The 21,481-nt window shown below is 38.6% G+C and overlaps 1 protein-coding gene across 2 annotated transcripts in view; it reads left to right on the top strand.

Annotated features, from left to right (window-relative positions):
- LOC124166716 (tyrosine-protein phosphatase non-receptor type 9) overlaps positions 1–21,481 on the top strand; it is a 451,931-nt gene that overhangs the window by 43,153 nt on the left and 387,297 nt on the right. The window contains exon 1 of one of the 2 annotated variants that reach the window (XM_046544371.1): positions 8,729–11,045. The exons of the other annotated variant lie outside the window; for it this stretch is intronic. Within the exon in view, the coding sequence (XP_046400327.1) occupies positions 10,884–11,045 (162 nt within the window). The 5' untranslated portion in view covers positions 8,729–10,883. Of the gene's footprint in view, positions 1–8,728; positions 11,046–21,481 lie in introns of those variants that run through there. 2 annotated transcript variants of the gene reach the window in all.

Here is a 21,481-nt window from a genome sequence, read left to right as displayed (position 1 = left end):
TAATATGTAGATGGAAATGGCTAATTAACTGGACCCACTCAATTTTATTAGTGCCCGTGCGCGACATTCATACTTTTTGGGGTGTGCTTACAGGGGATCACTCATAGTGTTTACTAAGTTGGGCCTAAAATATTTTTAGTATCGAAGTCTTGTTTCCTATTGTTGATGATAAATGGAAAATAGAAAAAAATCTTAAAGGCTTATTCAATAAAAATCCCGATTGACTCATTCAACAAAGCTGAAGCATTCTCAATTTTTGGTAAATATACATGAGTCTGCCTTATGGCCAAAGGTTCAGCGTACCTTACATTTCATGTATATTATGGGCCGGATTCATCGTATTCCAGAATGAAGATATGAAGAATGAAATTCCAGAATGGAGATAACAAGTGAGAACAAGTGAGATAAAAGTGTGCTTACTTTTTCATAATTTTCTGTAATTACCATTAAATGTCTATTGCTACTCCATTTCATGGTAGTTCTCTCACAATCAGTTTTACTATATCATTTTTTTCGTTTATTTTCACTGTACGGATTACTGGCATGTCTTATTTTGCTTGTTATGAATTTGATTCTGAATGACGTAAATAGGGCAAGTTTTTGTAATGCTTAAAATTGGAAATATATTTTTTTTCCTTGCGCTTCTATTTGGGCTACGTACTCTTTCTTCCTGAATCTCTGGGTTCGTTAATTTCGCTGTATCCTCACGGATCAATCTCTTACCGTTGAGGTTTATCATGCTCAGAGTTCATTTTTTCTCTCGGTTTCCTTTTTGGAAATTGCTGCGAACTGAAATCAGGAGCCCGAAATTGTGTTCTTCTTTCATCATTCCATTACCTTCCCTGAGTCTCAACGTAATAATCTCCCTTCTCTCTAGATGAAGCATTTTATTTTCTTTCATTCCAATTTTGCTTGCGCTTCCTCTTATTGATTTTGTTTTCCTCTCTCCGAGTTATCAATATTTATAGTTGGTTTAGATTCCGACCTCCTTGGCTTGGCTCATGGTAAAGTTAATGCTGGATCATTTTAACTTTTATTTTACTATCGCGCAAAGGACATTTTGTTGCCTTTTGAAACAGTTTACTGAATATGTGATGTTCTTCTCAAGTGTACATGATGGTAACGTGGCCCTGAGATTTATTGCGGCTGAAGGTACGGATATGTGCGAATTGTTCATAATAAGGCAGTTGAAAGGATTCGGAACGATAAATTACGATTGAGGTAATTAAAGAAAGTAATAATTGCTTAATTAACTTTTCTATGAACTTTTCGATTTCGCTTAATGGCAGGCATTTCCAATATTCCAATCAATTCTATTCCATGGATTGAGTTCTGCGTAAGATGATTTAGCTGGTTTCATGTAAATAGCTAGTCGAATCAATACTCCCCAAGCCTTATGGTGCTGGATGATTTGAGTTTGAGAACTGATCCCTTTTCAATTGAAAACGGATATACATAAGCTTTCCGCTTCGTATTAAGCTGTCTAAATCTACTTCCTCATAGTCCCTTCTTTATAACCACCCACGATCCTCCTCCCACTTCTCTTTGAATGTTCTGCTTAGGATATATTTTCGTGGACTGTGACAATCTCGTCATGTTTGGTTATGTCAGTCATCATGCAGTCAAAGAGCCATATTGTTTTCACTTATTTCACATGTGCCGACGATTGGCTTCTTTTTATTATATTTGATCTGTATTTAATATCTTTCTTCTGGAACTGAATAGGAAGATAATTAGGTATTCGATGATTTACTAACGAAATGCATTCATTAAAGAACGACGATTTCGAACAAAAAATCTGGTTGTTTTACTAGCAGAAGAGAAAAAGCCGAAACCAGAGATCGTAGGCCATTGCCCTAGTTAAGCGAGTTTTTTTTTCAAAATTACCTGCAAAAAAGGTTATTGCGTAGTCAATATGTATGAAAAATTAAACTTTGTTTTTCCACAGAATATTTTTATTAGTACACCACCATGGTTTAGACGGAAAAATTTTAGGAAAAATTTTCTCTGGAAAAACAAATTTTAATTTTTCATTCAAAATGAGTAAATTCCTTAAAGTTTTGCTAGAAACCATCAACTTCATCTAGTCAATATGAGTTGTTGACATGTAACGGATCAGTACTATGAGAATTAATGACTTAAGAGAAATAAAAAGATCGATATTAACAATCTCATGTTAAATATATGCATAAAAAATAATTACACAAAGAATAGTGTTTAATACAATGACATTTTGTTTGTTACATCAAATGACTATTAAACTGCTTGTGGAACTGATTTACATTCACGTACTCGTGAGAATTTTTCATTATTATAAATTACTTAAATACGGTAATACAGAATTTAAGTACTTAAGGCGAACCGAAATTTTTTTATTAGTGTTATATATTTTTTCTTTCTCTCCTCATTTTTACACACATACTTTTACAATTTTTACATTTTCGGTTCGTTTTTCAAAGTTTTCTCTTTTTGTTAAGGCTACAGATTCATGTTCCCTAGTATAAAGATAAGAGGTTATCATGTAAAGCAAAGGTTCTCAACCGGTGGTACGCGTACTCCTTGGGGGTACGCCGAAAATAATCGGTAATGGTGGACGCCAAGAACTTAGTATCTCTTAATCAGGAAATATGTATGCATATAATATGGGGTTTTTAAAACGAAGTTTCTATTGGTACAATTATTTATAGCTATAAGTTTCACCGACCCGTAGTGAAAGTATGTAATAAAATGTGCTCGTTACATTTATGGGGGTACAATAGTTAGTTAGTTAATATTAGTTATATGCATATAAAGGGGTACGGGATGGAAGAAAAGGTTGGGAACCGCTGGTGTGAAGTAACCCTTTTCAGGTGATGTGGCAATGATTATTCTCATCCAGTCGGTGACTGTTGTCTGGGGTAATTCTGGAGCATTTTGTATCCTCGCAGTCCATTTGAGAAATGCACGAGCCAAACATCGCCCTATTGTGTTTCCCACACGATATTCCCTTCCAGCTTTTCGGTCCGCTAAGGAATTCATGGAGTGACGTAATTTAGTTCCTGGACCAGATTGAGTTCGTCAATAGCATCAGGTTCAAGGCAACTCTCTGTTCAAGGAAATGAGTGTGCATTTTGATTGCTGGCGTGTATAATGTTTCCCCCTTGATAGCTTTTCTTTTTTCTAATTGGTTTATTTTTGACGTTCAGCGATGCCCTCTGGCACTCTCAAATTCTTTAATAGCCGTCGCCGCTATGTACCCGGTGGTAAAAGGAGTCAATTGAGGTCAATCGGGAAACTGGCCGGGTTCATTTAGTCCGTCCAGTATTCACGTGTACATAAACACACGAAATATGCCGTTCTAGGCTATTATTGTTCTCAGGATGTGCATATTGAGGGGTTATATATTGTTAGCAATTATACTTGGAGATCTTTTGAACATTTCGTATAAATTTGGGATTGTGTGAATAAGGTTTCATTGCCCTTTTCCTGTGTTTAATTCATTTTTATTGCGTATCAGTCATGGAAAATGTGCATCTAATTCAAATTTATTGCCTTTAATGTTCACATAACTTTGGCTTGGTTGGTTTCATATATCTTTCAATTTAATTTCTGTATGTGGTATTTTCCGCGTTTAGTATTTATCATTTTTTCGGCTGAAATTGGCGGACGCTTTTTCGATCCTGTAAGTTTAGTTTTCTGTTTTTGACGGAGTAAGTGGAGTCTTTTTATGTGATTTATTTTACATTTCATGCACCGTAAAATAAAGACTTTGTTGTACAAAAAATAAGTAGGTTGGCATTCAAGCATATGCCTTTTATCTTATTTACGCTTGAAATGCAGCGAATTTCTAGACCTCTTGCGGCCTTATCCCTTCTCTGGAAATGATGTATTGGCTTCATTTATCTTCGTCACTGGGAGACGGTTAAAAAAATGCCAATTCGTGTCTCGTTTGCCCTGGCACAATGACACAGTGATTGAGGATTTCCGTGTTTTCTTTTTTTACCTCTCAGGATTTTAATCAAAATATTTTCGCTGTGGGTCCCTTGTAACTCCCGGAACTTAAATGCGTAAAATATATATGATCTAACTAGTTATTGACTTAAAGCAACCGCGTAGGCTGTGTGATATGAAGCCAATTGTAAATTTCAGGTACCTCAGGTCAAATTATCAAGGAACTTGTTTTCATGAATGTTCGTTTAAATTTTTTGAGGTTTCCAAATCTTTTTAGGAAAATCTGTCGTTGGTTTCTGCTTGCGACTTTTCACGCTAGGCGAAGTTGCTGTATCGAAATAGGAATTCTTCCTCTTGGTAAAAGACTAGGGCGCCATGAAAAAACGTCCGGTTGATCAGGAGAACGTAAGGCGATTATGTTGCGTTGCAAAATTTTATGCAATGGAAACACTATTAATTGCTCATATTTTCCATAGAATTGCCCTGAAATAGGTATTTTTGTGCTAATTTTATTAGCCATTATTTTTTCCATTCTTGTGAAACTTTCCCTCATTTTTTATTTGGAAACATGAGATTAAGATTTAGGAATACAACGGGGTCATAAATTTATTTAATATACTCCGAATTATTTTTTTTGTTTTAATTCATGCGGCTATTTATGAACGTAACGCTGTGTTCGGTTTAGAGGTTCAGACTTTTATATTAGACGTGAGCAAGTTCTGTGATGTATGTGAACACTGTCATTTGAAACCATTGAATGGTGACTAATGGAGATGCTTTCATAAAAATGCTGTAGAATTGCATTTATTTGATGTTAGATTTACGTATCTATCTATATATCATAAAGTCCCCTAACGACCACTCATTCATTCACTCACTCATACAAATGTTTGGGGTGAACGAGACGAGACACGACAAAAAGTCTTATGAAGACCCCCTCTAAAATTGCCTGGAACCCCAGGAAAAATTATGAAAACTATAAATTTCCAATTATTTCTCTGTCTATTCATATGAAATTGAGTATGGGGATTAGTTCAAAAAATGGCCACCAAATTCCAGTGGCGGCGTGTCAGTCATACAAGCAAACAATCATAGCAACATATTTGTTTATACAAACAAGAGGAGCTAAATTGGGAAAGAAGATAAAGGAATTAAAACGAAAGGATGATAAAGATAAGGTAGGATATTTACTTAGTAATTTTTGAAAAGTTAATCTTTTAATGGCTTCTTTCCGTATGAACAAAAATTTAATCACATCAAAGCGTATTCAAAGGAAAAGAGGAGAAATACAAGGTAAACAAACCTTCCTTTAAAGATAGGTAGGTAAAAATGATTTGATTTTCATTCGTTGTGATGGCGATAACGTTTTATTTTTCTTTACGTCCTTTTTCTTTTACTAACCTTTTTAATGTGCAATGTTATCCGTGAGCTGGTGCATCAATGACAGTGGATAATAGAATATGGAGAATACGTGCGATTATAGAATCGAAAGTGTGGTTGTTATTAATTCCATAGTTTACAAGTGTACATAATGTAGTTCCCCTCTTGTTGCCAATACACGGTTGCAGTAGAAAGATATCTAAACAACCTTTCCTTAAAAGATAGGTAGGTAAAAATTATTTTTAGCGTTTTATTTTTCTTTACGTTCTTTTTCTGTTACAATTTTTTTAATGTGCAATTTTATCCGTGAGCTGGTGCATCTAAGGAAGTGAATAATAGAATATGGATGATAAGTGCAATCATAGGTATTTCTTATTCAATTATTTGTCTTACGAAAAGCACGTTTCATTGAGTGACTAAGTTATTTAGCTTAAATATATTCTAAATCATGACATTTATGATGACTTGTTCATTAAAAGTTGTCATCTGCTACTCACCAGATGATTTAATTTCGCATTATATTGCATACTAAAGCTGTAAGGAGATGTTTGTGTATACCGACTCATTAAAAAATTTATAGAGGTTTTCCTGGAGTGGTATCATTCGCGATCATGACGAATAATTGTTCAATAAAATCATCATTTCTAAATTAGTCACACTAAGCCCAATTCATGCTAAGGATCTCCACTTATCAATTAAAATGTAGTTTACTGTAGTTCATTGTATTTCGTAAATTCGTTATGTTATGATATTAAGTAGTTATAAATTGAGTGTTACAGGGGAACATGCTCTCGACGTTATTTTGTATTTGAATTGAATAAGTTAGAAACTCTATCAGACTCATAAAAATCCATTTTATTTTCTTAGTCCCTCAGAAAAACGTTCCTCTTCAATAATATTTTACTTTTTATTGTAACCCACGTACTATACGCTCGTTTTACTTGAAAGTAGAAATATTACTTATATCTAATCTAGCCAATTGAAAAGTAAAAGATCCGTAAGTAGCAAGCGGCATACAAAAAGTATAAGACCTTCCATAGCGACCAAAATAAGGCCGAAGGGGGTCTGGGGGGGCAGAGCCCCCCCAACGAGCAAAGCGAGTTTTAATATATAATTGTCTGCTTTTTGATAATGATATCCGCTGAAACTTATCGTGGGTTGCCAAATGACCCATGGTTGACCCATGCTTATTTATTTACTCATCACAGGGAAGAATGCTTGATAGGCGGGGGAGGAATAGGATTATAGGATAGGATTTATAGACAGAATCAAAGGGTCTAGGCCGTATTGTGATTTGATGAGGGAGATCCAAGATGATAGTTGGGACTCCAGGGGAGCTTTTCTATTAATCCATGCGAAACTGGTAGAATAATTAAATGATAATATGATAATGATGCATTTACTACTACGTTAACCGTGATTTTTTTTTACATTGATACAATTGATTGAACGTTTTAAGCTATTGGATAGAATACTAGGGCATATTTTCCCTTGATCACTCTTATTAGCCACACTGAGTGTCTTTGTTTTCCTTTCGGGAATGACCCAAAGCACTCAACGAGCGTAGATCAGTTGGCAATAGAATCAAATACCTCGAGTTCGCATCGGCACAAGGTTACTTGCCGCGTGTACGCACGGCAGTTCTCATTCCATTGGCGTCGCGTGCCGAAACACATTCTACCCTCCGTGCATAATGGCTTAGTGCATGCGTGCCGCAACGGCTCGCAATCATGCCGGATAAAGCGTGCATTCATTATTCGTGCGCGATCGGCCTAATCTCACTCATCTGGTGGAAAAATCTCGTATATTCTGTTTTCCCCCCGCCATCCGACACGGAAACAATAAAATTCCTCTCTACAAAAGGGAGTGATTTTTTTTAAAGTGATGGAGTGTTGAAGTGTTTTTTTTTTGGTGAGAGGTTAAAAGTGCGTTTTCGATACGATCATCCAAAAAATGTATAATGAAATATATAGGGCAGTTCCTCTTTTCAAATCGTAACCCCCGTCTGATCTACAGCTGTGATTTATCAGCGCACAGCCCGAACTGCTGGTGATGGGTCCTTGAGATTTTGAGAAAATATTTATGCTATGGAGAATAGGCGCGCTTGGGATTCGTACAATAATCAATGTTTTGGATTGTTTACTTTGTCAACTTTATTTTCAATAATAATGTTTCCTTGGAAACGAGGCGGTACTATGCCAATCTTACTTCTTGTTTTTAAAGGAATATCACCGTCTGCAACGTATGTGCACTTCCACGGTTATTTTTTTGCTAATTTTTACAGTGCCTACTGAAATTGTTCATCATCATCAATAGTCAACAATACTAATATTGGTTTGACTTAGCTCTCCATTCCCCTCTCCTAAGCGCTCGCCTTTTCACAGCGACGAATTTCTTCACTTTTACAATTGAAATTTGTTGACTTTTTTTAATTTATAAATTATTTTTACTATCAACACCATTAGCTTATTGAGCCCACGTAAACAACAGTTGCCTTTTTAATTAGTTTTCACCAATTCCGGCATCGGTGGCGGCGGGGTAAAGTCTTCGCCTTCCAAACAAGAGGTCGCGGGTTGAGTACCGCCTGGGTAGGATTCCTCTACCCAGGGCATGGTTGTTCGTATATGTTTAATTGTTAAAGTTGTAGAATATCCCGATATAAAATGGCCAACATGAGCTGTATTATGTGTTTTGAGAATAAAATAAAAATAAAATAAATCGTACCGCTGCTCCTTTTTTTACTCTGAATTTTTAACACCCCCGCTGAGAATAGGTGGTGATTTTGGATCGGAGCGTCCGAGAGAATGGATTTCAATGTCGCTTTCGCTTTTAAAATTCCGCCTCGCAACCGCCACACCCTCCGCTCTTTCAGTCCTCCTCTATGTATCCTACCCCCACACCACTTTTCATCCCCCTCCCCCGCGCCTTTTAAAGCAATAGTGGACGCATGCGCACTGGGGCTCCCATCATTTCGACACGGGGTGGGGGTTGGGTGTCGAGGTCTCGGCGGGGCAACTCGGGCTTGTGCTCCCACGTCTACGTCCGGACCTCTCACGTGCTGATGCCAAAGCGTCCATTCCCGCGTTTTCGCTCGCCCATAATCTTCGCTTGATCCATCTCTGTCGAATTCCCATCGCTTACGCCCCCCTTTGCTGTCTTCCAGGGAGAGGGGAGGGTGATCTAAGAGGTGGAGGCGTAACGCTGGACGCTAGTATTAAGCCGTTTGTGGAGTACGAGAGCGTGGGGGTTGAAGGGGGCGTTCTCTTCCCCGTCGGACTGCTCCAGGCGGCGTCTGCTTCGCCGTGTTTTGCGAGTGGGAGTTTTTCTTGCGGGGGCGGCGGGGGGAAGTGTTCCAGGGGAGGATGACGGCTCGTTCCCCGACGCTGTAGTGTGCTGGAAGCGCGCCTGTCGTCAGGTCGTGTCCGTGTTGGCTTGGTGTGTTATGTGTAGCTCTCGGGTTTCCAGCTAGGAAACAGCTCCGAACTGCTCCGACGTTTCGTTGACGTAGCTCGTTGTCATCACAGGGTGGATGTATTGTTGCCGGGCGCGTCTCGCTGAGTGTCATTGTTGTGGGTGAGGTCCCATTGTTGAGAGAGTTGTGCTGCTTCCTGGAGGCTATTGTTGTTGCAGTCGTAGCGTGATTTCGTTCGTGTTTCGCTTGTTTTTGTCGCTAAACTACTCCGACGTTTCGGTGACATAGCCTGACATCATCTGTGAGGGTGAATGTGTTGCACGTGTTGTTGCTGGGTGCGTGCCGCAGGAACTCTCCCGTGCACCATTGATATCTTTGGTGAAAACTCATTGTTGAGAGAGTTGTGAAATTTCCTGACTATTGTTGCTGGTTAGGTGTGATTTTGGTCGTGTTTCGCTTGTGCTTTCGCTGTCTGAAGGTGTCACATCAAGGCGTAGATATCACACCTGAGAGTGCAGTACTGCTCACGTGACGTGTTTTCCCCCTTCCCCTGTTTGTGCGTGCTTATAGTGCCACTCACGAGACTGGAGTTCATTGTCGAGATCTAACGCCGTTCGCGTGACATAACTTTCGCTCTCTCGACGTCTTTACGTTCGCCCAATGCCTGGTATCGTGAGTACGTTCTAACGCTATCGAGACTTATCGTCATAATAACCTTCCAGTAAAGCGAACTCCACTCTTGCACATCGCTGTGAATGCTGCGTATCGTGCATCCGTTTATTTTAGGCTGTTCAGGCGTCACTAGTTTTGTCACTGTTTAGGACTAAGCATCCGTATTTACAAGCACTCACTTTGAGTTGTGCTCTTAATTGACACCGCAAGTCGCATTTTCCCCTGTCTCTAGGGTAGTGTCGGTGGGCACCAGTGAAATTAAACTGAATTTAGATGTATCTCACTTCGTTTTGAGCATCCACGTCGTGTTCATTGTTAACGCTGCAAGTCTCATTGTTGACGCTGTCGTTAGTTTAGTCACGCCTTAGTTTAAGGCACCCGTGACTAACCTTGCTTGTCATCGTTTTTGTGTCCTCAAGACGTCTGGTCAGTGTCGATTGAGCATCGGTGTCAATTGGTGGTTCTTTCCCAGTGCTCGTTTGGGACCCGCTCCCTCGTGGCCTTGTCACCCGGCAAGTGGTCGGGACCCAAGTTCCGCCTTTGCGCATTCTTTCTTAATCTCCTCCCGTCCCGGTGGATTGGTCCCCCCTCCTCCTCCTCATACCCTCCTCCATCCGTCCCCCTTCTCTAACCTTTCCCAACTCCCGAATCAATCCGAGGGAGTCTTTTTTTCCTCCTCCGGAAACCACGAAACTGAAGGGGGAGGGATAGAAGAAACTGACCGTATCCCAAATACGATAGGAGGAAGGACAGATAGAAATATACATTTTTTCGATATCTCTTCCTGCATTAGTCGCCCATGAGCATTCCCCAGAAAGGAGTGGACTATAAGAAACCGTCATACGAGACATTATCCTTCTTGAGAATTATTGTTTTGCAGTGACACATCACTTCGCGTTCTCGTGCAGTCGAGTCTTCTGTCATCGTGTGTGTGAGTTTTGTGTTATACTTTCTCATATTGACTCAATTCTGGGGTGAATTTTTTTCATCTTTAGGAAACTCCTCGAAGAGCGAAGGAAAAGGGCAGGAAATACTGACAGTATCCCAGATAAGGTTGGAGGAAGGACAATATATATAAGGGCAAACATTTTTCCTTTCCTACATATTCTGGATGTCTTGATCCCTTCTTCTGTGTGTTGTGAACTGTTGTACTCCAGTGATGCATTAATTCACATTCGCAACAGAGTCAAGTCTCGTGTCCAAGTGTATATTCAGTGTCAATAGAAGAGACAAGATCATAGACACAGTAGGAGGAAGGATATATATTTCAGCTTCTTTTCCTCCGTATGTCGACCAGAGCAAACCATCCGAAAAGAGTGAACTGGGCCATTCCGTCTTAGGGAACTTTCCCTTCTCGAGAAGGACATCGGCTCCTTTTATATAACAGTGATATTCATAAACGTTGAGGGTCAAGTCTCGACGTGTGCTGTTAAGTGGTTGAGTGTTGGTTCGTGAAGTTCCCCTGATCACTTCTCCGGCCTGTCTCGCGATGATGGAAGCCAAGGAGGTGGACGAAGAGGTGGCATGCCTGTCGGGCAGCGAAGGCGACGCGACCGGAGATGACTTCTCGGACGCAGAAGCAGAGCCTCCGCCTCGGGCCGAAGGCGGGGACTCCGCTGCCGACGGGTTGTTGACACCGCAGCAGAGAAGGGTCAGTCGCGTCTCCACTCAAATCCGCGCGTGCCCCCCTCCTCTATATTATATTTACGTCATGTGTCGTGTTAGAGCGTGCGCCATCGCCGCTGGTTTAGGAATACAACGTGTGCCGGACGCCTATCGGAAACTCAACCGCGCGATCAAAGTGTTGGGGGATATAGTTTGTTTGAAAGTTCATGACCCTTTAATGGGTACCATTGAAAAATATAGCAAATAATATTTATAATATATTGTTTTTAAAACAGTTGAATTAGTCGTACCTTAATCTTTGCAACATCAGTTATAATTGGGAGCCCTATAAAACGTTTATTATGACTACCATCGTTTGATTTTTGGTAATGCATGAAGTTAATATGATATTGCACGGAAAATTGATACATAAAGTTTTTATGGTGGTATTAGGCCCTTGAAAATATCTAGTTGTTACGTTAAATATTACAAGGTAGTTCTCTTTTCTTCACTCAACCGCCAATTTTATTTACATATTTCAGTATGTAATACTGACAGACTCCGTTATAAATAAACGGAATGAATCGTGTAATTTCGGTCTCAAGATGGATCATTTTATTTCATTTATGATGAGAATTGTTCATTACGGTTGATTTTGAGCTGTTAATTTTTTGGCAACGGCTTAACCAGGTTCGTCTTTTCATAAAAAAATGGAAAATCGTATGTTGACGTAAAAATTCTCTCGGCCCGTGTCGTCACTTCGGTCTTCTTTTCTTTAGTTCCAGACCGCCTTTCCTTACTCGCTCCCTGTTTGAGCGGTGAGAGAAATAACGCAATTAGCGCACATTGGACAGCACCGTTTTTTTCTTCCCTTCACCCGAATTTTAAAGACTTCGGTATCTCGTGGAGTTTAGGGGGTTGAAGGTGGTTATTTTAGAAATAAGCCGTTTAAAAGGCGTCCCGAGTAATGATATTATGATAATCCTGAAAATTTCCTTTTGCACTGTAAGGGTAGGACGTAATAAATGTATGTAGGAAAAGTTTATTTGGTATTGTTAAAGTCTTCAAATTAAACAAATACTTAACTGTCACGCCCTTAGGTCACTCGCTGCAATTCCGTTGGTGCACATTATTAGTCCATTCCGCGAGGAATATCGCATTGATTAAAACTTGTTATTTTCCTGATGAATAAGTTGTTAAGTTGTTGAGGATATTTAGTTATTTTTAGTGGTATTGGGTACGGAATTCGTGTATTTGTTTGGAAAATTTTCACGGGAATAGGCATTTTTTGAAAATTTCAAGAAGAAAATATCTACCTCGTTTCTCGTAAAGGCGTCAATTTATCACTCCTAAATTATCTATTTTTTAAGCCTTTCTTTTATCGAGTAATGATTTTTTAAAGTGATTCTCACTTTTAGGAATACAGATTCATTCCATCATTCGCATGCAGTTTTGGGTGCCAGCACGCTTATTTTTTAAAACTCCTCTCCTTTGGAAAAGGGTTGCCTTTTCGACATATCTCTTATCTGTTGGATCTCGTTCGCAGGCCATAAGATCTTTCTGGAGGCAAAGTGGGGCCGCATTGAAATTCGTAAATGAGTTACGGTTGGGCAAAACGCCAGAGGGACTCGAAAGGAAGCAAAATGAGACGGATATATGTTCACGTTACTTGCTATGGCAACAAATTCCCCTGATACGGAAATCGAACCAAGGACCTTTGCATTTCCGAAAGCCATAGGTCCATTGTTCGATTCAGAGGAATTTTTCCGATAGCAATTGATTTTAATTTGGCCGTTCAAGCAGCAGGCTTGAAATTTCCACTACCTATTTTCCATATCCAGTTGTTCTTTGTGAAATTGTATGCATTTTAGAGAGTTTTTTTTCAACTTTGCGTGTGAAGTACGGAACGTATCTCTCATTTTTTACCATGCGATTATTGATTGTTATGCCGCCGTATTTTTTTCGAATACTGTGTCAGTGATTGTATGAAGTGGCAAAACATTACGTACTAGGAGCTTAATGTTATTATTTTTAATTTTTTTTTCGAGTTCTACTCACTTTTTTATGTAGAAAAATATCTGACATTTGGCGACTTAAGTTCCTGAACTTTTTAGAAGTTAGAATATGCAGGTATACTTTCAACTTTTTACTTAATCCGACAGAAGTTAACGTACTTACTAAGTGTACTCTTTTTTCAGTAAAAGTTTCAGTACTCTTTTTTCGAAAGCTAGCGGTAAAAATAAAAATTTCGCTGGCACAGACAGCGTACCAAAGAATCGCAGAGTGATATGATTTTGCCTGAAGATCAACTTTTCGAGTTGAATTTGTTTTTTATTTCAAAGGTTATGAGTTGCGATTTAAGATCTAGGATTCTAGGATCTAAGATTGAAATTCATTCCATCTGGCAAGCGGGGAAAGACTATGTTTGAAAATTGTGCAATCTAGTTTTTCCATTAAATGACATCAGTGGCCGTTTTTTCTTTTTTTTTTCTTCTTTATGGTTCTTTCTCCAAAATTATATTGGCTTCTCGCAGAGAAGACTGCAAAATGCACTTACATCCTAAAATTTTACCACAGAAATTAGAAGTTTATAAATTGTGCTTAAATATATATTATGGATAAATAATTGAAAATTTGAAAAAGATGTCTTAATATGTTTAACATCTATTTTAGAAAACGTATGAAAATTATAATGTATATTTTTTTTAAAGATTTTCTGAGAAAGGCTATTAGGCGTTGATTAAGTTATCCCACTGTGTTCCAGTCCGAGATGGGTCGAGTAACGTCAGGTAATAGGTGGAGTATTTCTCCGTTCTTTTTTCCCTCTCTAATGGTGGTATGAGTGGCAGCGATGCATACCTCTTGGGAAACATTTCATTTTCCCCGGAAACCACTTGACAGCTGCTTGGTAAATTACTTCCATAGACATTCATTTTGGATCGTTCAGCTTTTCACTTTTTTTTCTCTTTTTCACTAAATTGAAGTACCTACTCGAGAGGAAAAAATGAACTATAGAAGAGGCTGTCGTTACAAATTACATCCCCAACTTTATTTTCAATCGTACGAAATGTTTTTGCTCACTTAATTGTATTTTTGTTTTCAATTAATTCCCTAACGTTGCTTTTTCGGATCAAATTATTGTTTCGGCCAAAGTGGTCGGAGGAAATTGGATATCTCATTCATCCGGACGTGAATTTGTCTGAGTGGGTGTCTTATCCATCTCCTCAGTCGTCTTGAGTTCTTTCTTTTTTATGTCTGTCGTGTGTTTGTGGGCCTTATCTATCGACACTCATGGTTTATTTACCAATTCGATCGATGAGGATGCCCAAAATACACTTTCAAGTTTGCCTATCCATGATATTCACGCCTCATCTGTGGTTTGGGTTCCTAAAGAATTTGTTGTTGATGGATTTGACTTTAGAGAATCTATCGCCGTCGAAGGGCGAGGGTGCGGATTAACTAGATACGGAACCTATCCCGATGGTTTCGTTCCTGTAGCTAGGTTCCCTGTAATAAAAGTGTGCGATTTATATCCAGGATGTATTGTATTTGTTTTGTATATTCCAATTGACGTTTGACTTTCCTAACTATTGAAAGTACGTTCTGAATTTTCGTTAATGTATTCATGCTCCATACATTTTGTTTGACGGTATTTTTTCATTTATCACTTTTAATGCATTTCTTGAAGTACAAAAAGTGCCTGGTTTATTATATTTAAGGGATGGCCTCCGTGTTCCCACTGCTTAAAAAACTTTGCGCTGTTCAGTCTTCGTCTCAGAATCTTCGGTGTTGTTTCGTCTTGTCAGTGGAAGATTAATTTCGAAAACGTTCCTGTTTTCTTCGCTAGGTCGAAGTCATCTTTGGCCTTAGTAAGAATAGTGGAATTTTATTTAACGAACTAAATAATGCGGAAGGGAACACGAATGCTTGCCTTTTGTACCCATTGCCCGTATTCGTAAGTCCGTAGCCATAAATATTTTTCGGAATGGGGGATGACCTGGGGAACAGATACATCATTCTGTTATTTCATTTGGAGAGGATACACCATTATGTCTTCCAAACATTTCGAGGGAGAAGGGGGGGAGGAGTTTCGAGCCCCTCTACCTCTCGTAGTGGCCTTGATACATGATATATTTTTCATTTAATCAATGTGTGAAATTGTTAGCAATGTCGATTTAGTCAATTGGATCACAGGTATTGAAGAATTTCAATGCAATTCAAATATCTATAATTTGCTAGCAATGTGAAATTTATTTACAAGTTGGTACATGTAAAACTTTCGTATAATTTAGATTTTTTACTCGTCTCTACTTTTAGGTTATTTCTTGGATCATAGGTCGTAATTATTTTAAACATTGGTTTAAAAACCTTTTAAGGCCAAGTTTCTTCTTCTTCTCTTCCATTATCAAGTGCAAGGAGATGTTTGCTCTGAATTACTTGCATTCCCTGGAGGAGTTTCATTTGGGGGGGGGGGGAGGGGGTGAGCACGTAAGACTATATTTCCCAAGCATTCCTAATTAAATTATGAACTATTTGGAAGTTTTTCTTTTTTTTCAGGTAATTTTATTTTCTTAAAATTTATGCAGCTTGTGCCCAAATTTATTCAGAAATATTTTCCACATGGTATGAATTTGGTTCGGGGCAAATCAACTGTTCGCGAGTTCACGTCGTGGAATGGTGACGTGATGGATTCAAAAATAAAATTTGTTATATTTCACGCAGTATTTATTAAAAACTCAACCGGTTACGGCATTAGGTCATTATCAACAATTAATAGAAACTTTCGTCGATAAAAAACAAAGTTTATAATAATATTTTTATATACTTTATTTCCTGTTTGTCATCTTGTCCGGGTCAAATCTTGCAACTCAATTTAAACCCACTTTTCGAATAGCTACAAAGCTGAAATTTCCATGGTAACTAAGAACCAGATTAAAATTCAAGCACTTTTTTATAATTTTAACAGTATATCGATTCTTATTCAGAATTTAAAATTGATTATGGAGATAAATCCAAAAAATTGCCACCAAAATCGGATGTCGTTGCTGCGATCATAGAAAGGAACAAGAATGATAGAGTTATAACAACAAATTTGTTTACGAATTAAGTATTATCGTAGAAACGTACGCCCAATGTTATTCGTTGTATATGGGGCAAATAATTTAGATACTCTGTCCGGCTCATAGGAATTTTTTTGCATTCCTTTCTATTCGGGATAAAAACGTTTTTTATAAAAACTTATTTTTATTTCGTATTGTTATTTTTTAAATTTATCTTGGTGGGTGAGGAGAGGCAGCTTTTAGAATAAATACGGAGGAGACAGAAGGAATGGATGGAGTGAGTACTGAGCGGGGAGGGGAATTTGAAAACAGTGTTAGAGGGTAGAATGTTAGGTAAACGAAGGGGAGGAAGGAAGAGAATAGGATTTTTTGATAAAATAAAAGGGAGTAAGCCTTATTGTTTAGATTGAAGAGGGAAGAGCTTGAAGGAAGGGGAGGCTCCCAGAATTCTCTTTTAATTAGTCCATGGAAACCTACCTTGATCGGTAGAATACTTTAATAATAATAATAATATAATTAATTTATCTGGGTGGGTGAAAAGAGGCGGCTTTTAGATGAGATACGCAGGAGACGTAAGGTATGAATGGAGCGAGTACTAAGCCGGGAGGGAATGTTGAAAACAGTGTTAAGGTCGTTTTACACGGTACATGGAATTGCGCAATCTGACGTACGTGCGAGGGCGCAATCAAAATTGCGTCGTGTAAAACGGTGAATTGCTAGAACGCATGCGAGAATGCGTGGACTTGAGATGGAAAAATAGCCCCTGTTCTAATTTCGTTCATGCATTCGCGAAATTCTACGCCATTTTAGAAATGAATGCAGCTCTAACCTGCGCAAATCCGTGCCCCGTGTAAAACGGCCTTTATAGGGTAGAATGCTAGGTGAACGAGGCAGAGGAAGGAAAAGAATAGGACTATTAGATAGAATGAAAGGGAGTAGGCCTTATTGTGGATTGAGGATGGAAGAGCTTGAAGGAAGGTGAGGCTCCCAGTATACTTCTTAATTACCTCATGGAAACCTACGTTGATCGGTAGAATATTTTTATAATAATCGGTTCGGATCATTTCACTTGCACTGTGTTTGCGGCCCACCCAGCCCCGCTTCGTGCTTTATGGTGGCGTGGTCATTCGTCTGGATGCCACTCTCACTCGGCTGGCGTGCGATTAGCGTCTTTACCGTGTGCGGGAATATCACTCGCCCACTCGTCTCGTCCCTCCTCACCGGTTTTCGTCTCGCGCGACGCCAACGGTGTGCTCCGGAGGGCGTGTTCCTCTTTCTCCCACGCGCCCCGCCGTGTTGCTGCCTGCCCCATCCTCCTCCTCTGGCCTTGCTCCGGCCTCCTCGGAATTCGTAAAGTGTTTGAAATGGGAGTCTCAAGTCTGTCTCCTTTCCTAGCTAATTTATCAGCTAAATTTTTTAACCGGCGGATTTTTTTAAAAGTTTTAACTATTTCTGTTGGTCATGTGTATTTTCATCGTGAGATAGTGAGTGAAATGGAAATTTTACCCCTTTTCTGTGGAAAAACTTGGAATATTGGAATTTATTTTCCATGATTTGTCATTATGTAATAGTGAGTGAATGAAATTGAAACTTCCCCCCTTTTCTGTGGAAAAACATGGAATATTGCTATGTATTTCAGTTTCGTTGTGAAAAAAGTAGAAAGTTGACTTAACGTCTACTGGTAGATGACAGGATTGGTAAACCTGCAAAGACGTAGAATATGAGAGAAAATGAAAAAAGCTAGAAAAGAGATATTTGCTGTCCAAGTACAATGGTGAATTTTTCTCAGCCTCTATTGCATCCAGATACATCTTTGATTTTTGAATACATCATTCCCGAGACGTCACCAAGTGGTGCTCCATAACAATTGAAATTCATTTTTATATCATGATTATATTTCACCTAAGTATAAGATCGGCTTTACTTCAATCACGTGCTTATCTTGTGTGAAGATGAGTATTCGGTCAATTGAAATTTCCAAAAAGGAATCCTGCGAAAGAAGTCGGACCCTTGTTAATGTATTTTACACTGCTATTTGAAAGACCATGTCGGATTTTGTCTGTATCACAGTATAAATTTGTCTGTTGTAGTCAATACTTTTCTCTCTCTAATGCCTGTTAAATTTGGAGAAATCAATTTCTTTGATTCGTTTGATATGGTTGAGTGAAAACTCAAAAACTATTACAGGCATGTGGCTTGGAAGTTTTTTGTGGATTTATTTACCGTTTGTATTTAAGCGATGTTTATTTTTCGATCGCGAGTTTTAAATGTCATTTGTAAGAGTTTTGCCTAGTCTCACCGCCTCGCTAACACTCGTACTTTGCTTCAACTCGTAGGTTAGTTCGGGTCAGTGAAGTTAGACCTCATCTCGCACTGAGCCAAGGGAGTGTGTTTTCCTCTCGTATAGGATAGATGGGCCACCTCTCCACGCGATGCTTTTGTTTGGGAGTGTGAAAAGAGTTAATCCGGAATTGAGCGTGGAGTTCTTCGATTAGTAGCCATACGTTCTATGCGTCAGGACACCACGACCCATTAGCCGATCTTATACCCTTTCAATCCAGCTTCATTGTTTTGCGGATTTAAGAGTCAATGTCATTCCTATGCGGGCATTTGATAACTTTTACGCTTGCTCTCTGATGTGTTTGAAACTGTATAAGTTTAGAATTTAGTGGAATTGGAGCGACTCATGAAGAGAGGTGTTAAGACGGTTATAAGCAGTTGTTGACTCGCATTGTAGTCTCTCGGACGAGATTGATGCATTGCGATTTAAAAATAATGCAAAGGTGTATTTTTCGCGGAATGAATAACCGTTAAAAATGTTCGTTTCTGATGAACTACTATGCATAATAAGCCTAAAATTTTACGTTAATTTATTTTAATGATAATTCATAGTTTTTGGAAATGTAATGTGACTTACATGTTAATGTCAATGTAAATTATTTGATATCAAGGGGATTTACTGTTTTAACGTACATCTTCGCGTCCATCCATTCCTTTTCTTGGAACGGCGATTTCGGCCGATGCATATGGCAATATGGGTGTGATAGTCGTTCCTGTTAATGGCCAATAAAACCCACACATGGGATCCGAATCATCCTTTCGCTAGAGATGTTATTGGGTCGTTCTACCAATAAAAGTAAGATCTGGCAGGCAATCTGTCTTTTATGCAACGCGATGCTCGTAAACGTTACTCCCTCGTTTTATTTCATTCTTAAGTTGGAAATTGTACCTCTCACTTGAAGGAATTTCAACATCTCTTTCAAATCGAGCAGAAACACTATTTTCCGGTTCTTGGAATTCTTTTACCGATGTAACCCCCTTTGTCTATACTACCTAACTCTCTGGGGTACCTGTAAGTGTAAATAGTTTTCTTTCATTCCATTTAACTCTTTAAAGCTCACCTTTTGGCAGTGGTATAATTCTCAGAGTAAAACAAGAGCAATACAAGGTATAAATGGGAAAAATCCCACGTCACGTGATCTCGGGTGGGTCTGATTGGCTGATTCTGACGATAGCGTTTCGTTCCATGTCGTTTCTTTTGATTGGCAATTTTATTTCCATTGAATTTAATGCTCACTTACAGGAAGTATTGGTATTGTATCGATGTATAGTTGTAAATATTTCGCTCGCTCATTTTTCCATGTCCCATGTAATACTTAAGTTGATGTTGTTAATATTAGCCTCAGTTTTTTTACATAATGCAATCGCCTTGAGTGTTCTTGTTATCTAATTATATGGTGTACTACCTTACCCATTAGTCTCTCTTTATCGGTTTATTCAGTCCATTTTCGCTGTCTGAACCTCGTTATTTTCCTCCTACTATCCTCTTAATACCTTAAAAGAAAAAGAGAGACGAATTTGCTAGTAGTAATTAATAATGAAAAACACTTTGTTACTTCCACAAAATTCACAATTTCTATTTTATTACCGGTTTCGGCTATGACACCATTTTCAAATACCTAGTAATACCTAGTAATAGCCGAAACCGGTAATAAAATAGAAATTGTGAATTTTGTGGAAGTAACAAAGTGTTTTTCATTATTAATATGGAGCCCTTCCACCACGTAAATGCTTCAAGTTTCGATTTAATTGCCAGTAGTAAATAGGCTTGAATATTTTATTTATTGAACCTTTTGGGCTACTTGAGCTGTTGGTATGAGTTTTTTTGTACTAATGGATATTGCCAATTGTGGCTTATCCATTCTTGATAGATAGTGGAAGTGATATATTTTAGATGTACCTACGTTCAAAATCTGTCACTTTGACCTATCGGAAAAAAGTGAATCTGAACCTTACTGAATGAACTTGCGGTGAATTTAAATGAACGGATTAATTTATATTATAGTTGTAATCAAAATTCGTAAGGTTATATCGATGTTATCATAAGACCCTATGTGAAAGCTCAATATCAGGTGTAATTTATTTAAAGTATAGCTTGGGAAGTCCAAATTTTCGTATCGTCGTTATTTACAGTGTATTTAGCAATTTTAAAACAATGACATTTAATTCCTTTCTCTTGGAATCTCATTAGTTGGAAATGGAAAAAAACGTGACGTCCTCTCAATATTCTGCCTTCATAAATATTCCTTCCTTTTCTGATCTCACTGACGCGTCATATCTATCGTTTGATTGGTCAGTATCAGACCCGGCTCTCGGAAGTGTGAATTTGGTTTGCGGCGAATGCGAATTAGTTTGCGAGTCATCGTGAAAAGCGTCGATTGCTATATCCGCGGCATTTCCTGTTCCCGTTGCGGGAAATTATAATTCCTTCCGTGCACGAAGGGAAATGAATCAGTTGACCTCAAGTGATGCGGCGGGTGCGTTTATTTCGTGATAGCGCCGCGTATGGAAGTTCTCTTCGATCTAATTTGGTTTTGGTGCGCCTCTACGTGACTCACTGATAGTGTGATGTTCAGGATAGTGGTTTTCTTTCGCGATAGTCCGACCACCAGTGCGAAGAGCCGCCAGCTTTCGCTAATGGTTTTCGAACTTTTTTCTTTCTCTGTTCTAAAGTTGCTTGGATAGTAGGTACTCGTACAAAAAGCTGTCACTGTAAATCCGTCTTTAACTATAGTAAATATGATTTAAATCTTCACGTTTGCAGGAAGTTCTCTGGTTTGGCTTATCCGATCTAATTAATTATCATTTTAAGTAGTGGCTATATGTAGGGGAACTTGTTGACTTCGTTGTTATCCTATAATAGTTTCATCATGGCAATATAAAACTGAGGCTTAGCTTAGTACTTCGGTAGGTTGGACGTTTCTCTTACGCACACGAAGTGTGTGAGGTTAATTTGCCGGCCACGCAGTGGCTTTCTGTTAAAGGGTGCCGAGGTTGTCTTGCGAAATCATTTCTCCGTATTAAATTTCAAGTAAGGTTAAGGGGTACACACATTTCGCATTCGATGACAGATCCTGAGAAT

The sequence above is a fragment of the Ischnura elegans genome, chromosome 10 (assembly GCF_921293095.1).
Source record: "Ischnura elegans chromosome 10, ioIscEleg1.1, whole genome shotgun sequence".
Classification (NCBI taxonomy): Eukaryota; Metazoa; Arthropoda; class Insecta; order Odonata; family Coenagrionidae; genus Ischnura; species Ischnura elegans.
Note: the sequence above shows the minus strand (reverse complement) of the source record. Positions and strands in the feature narration are given on the sequence as shown.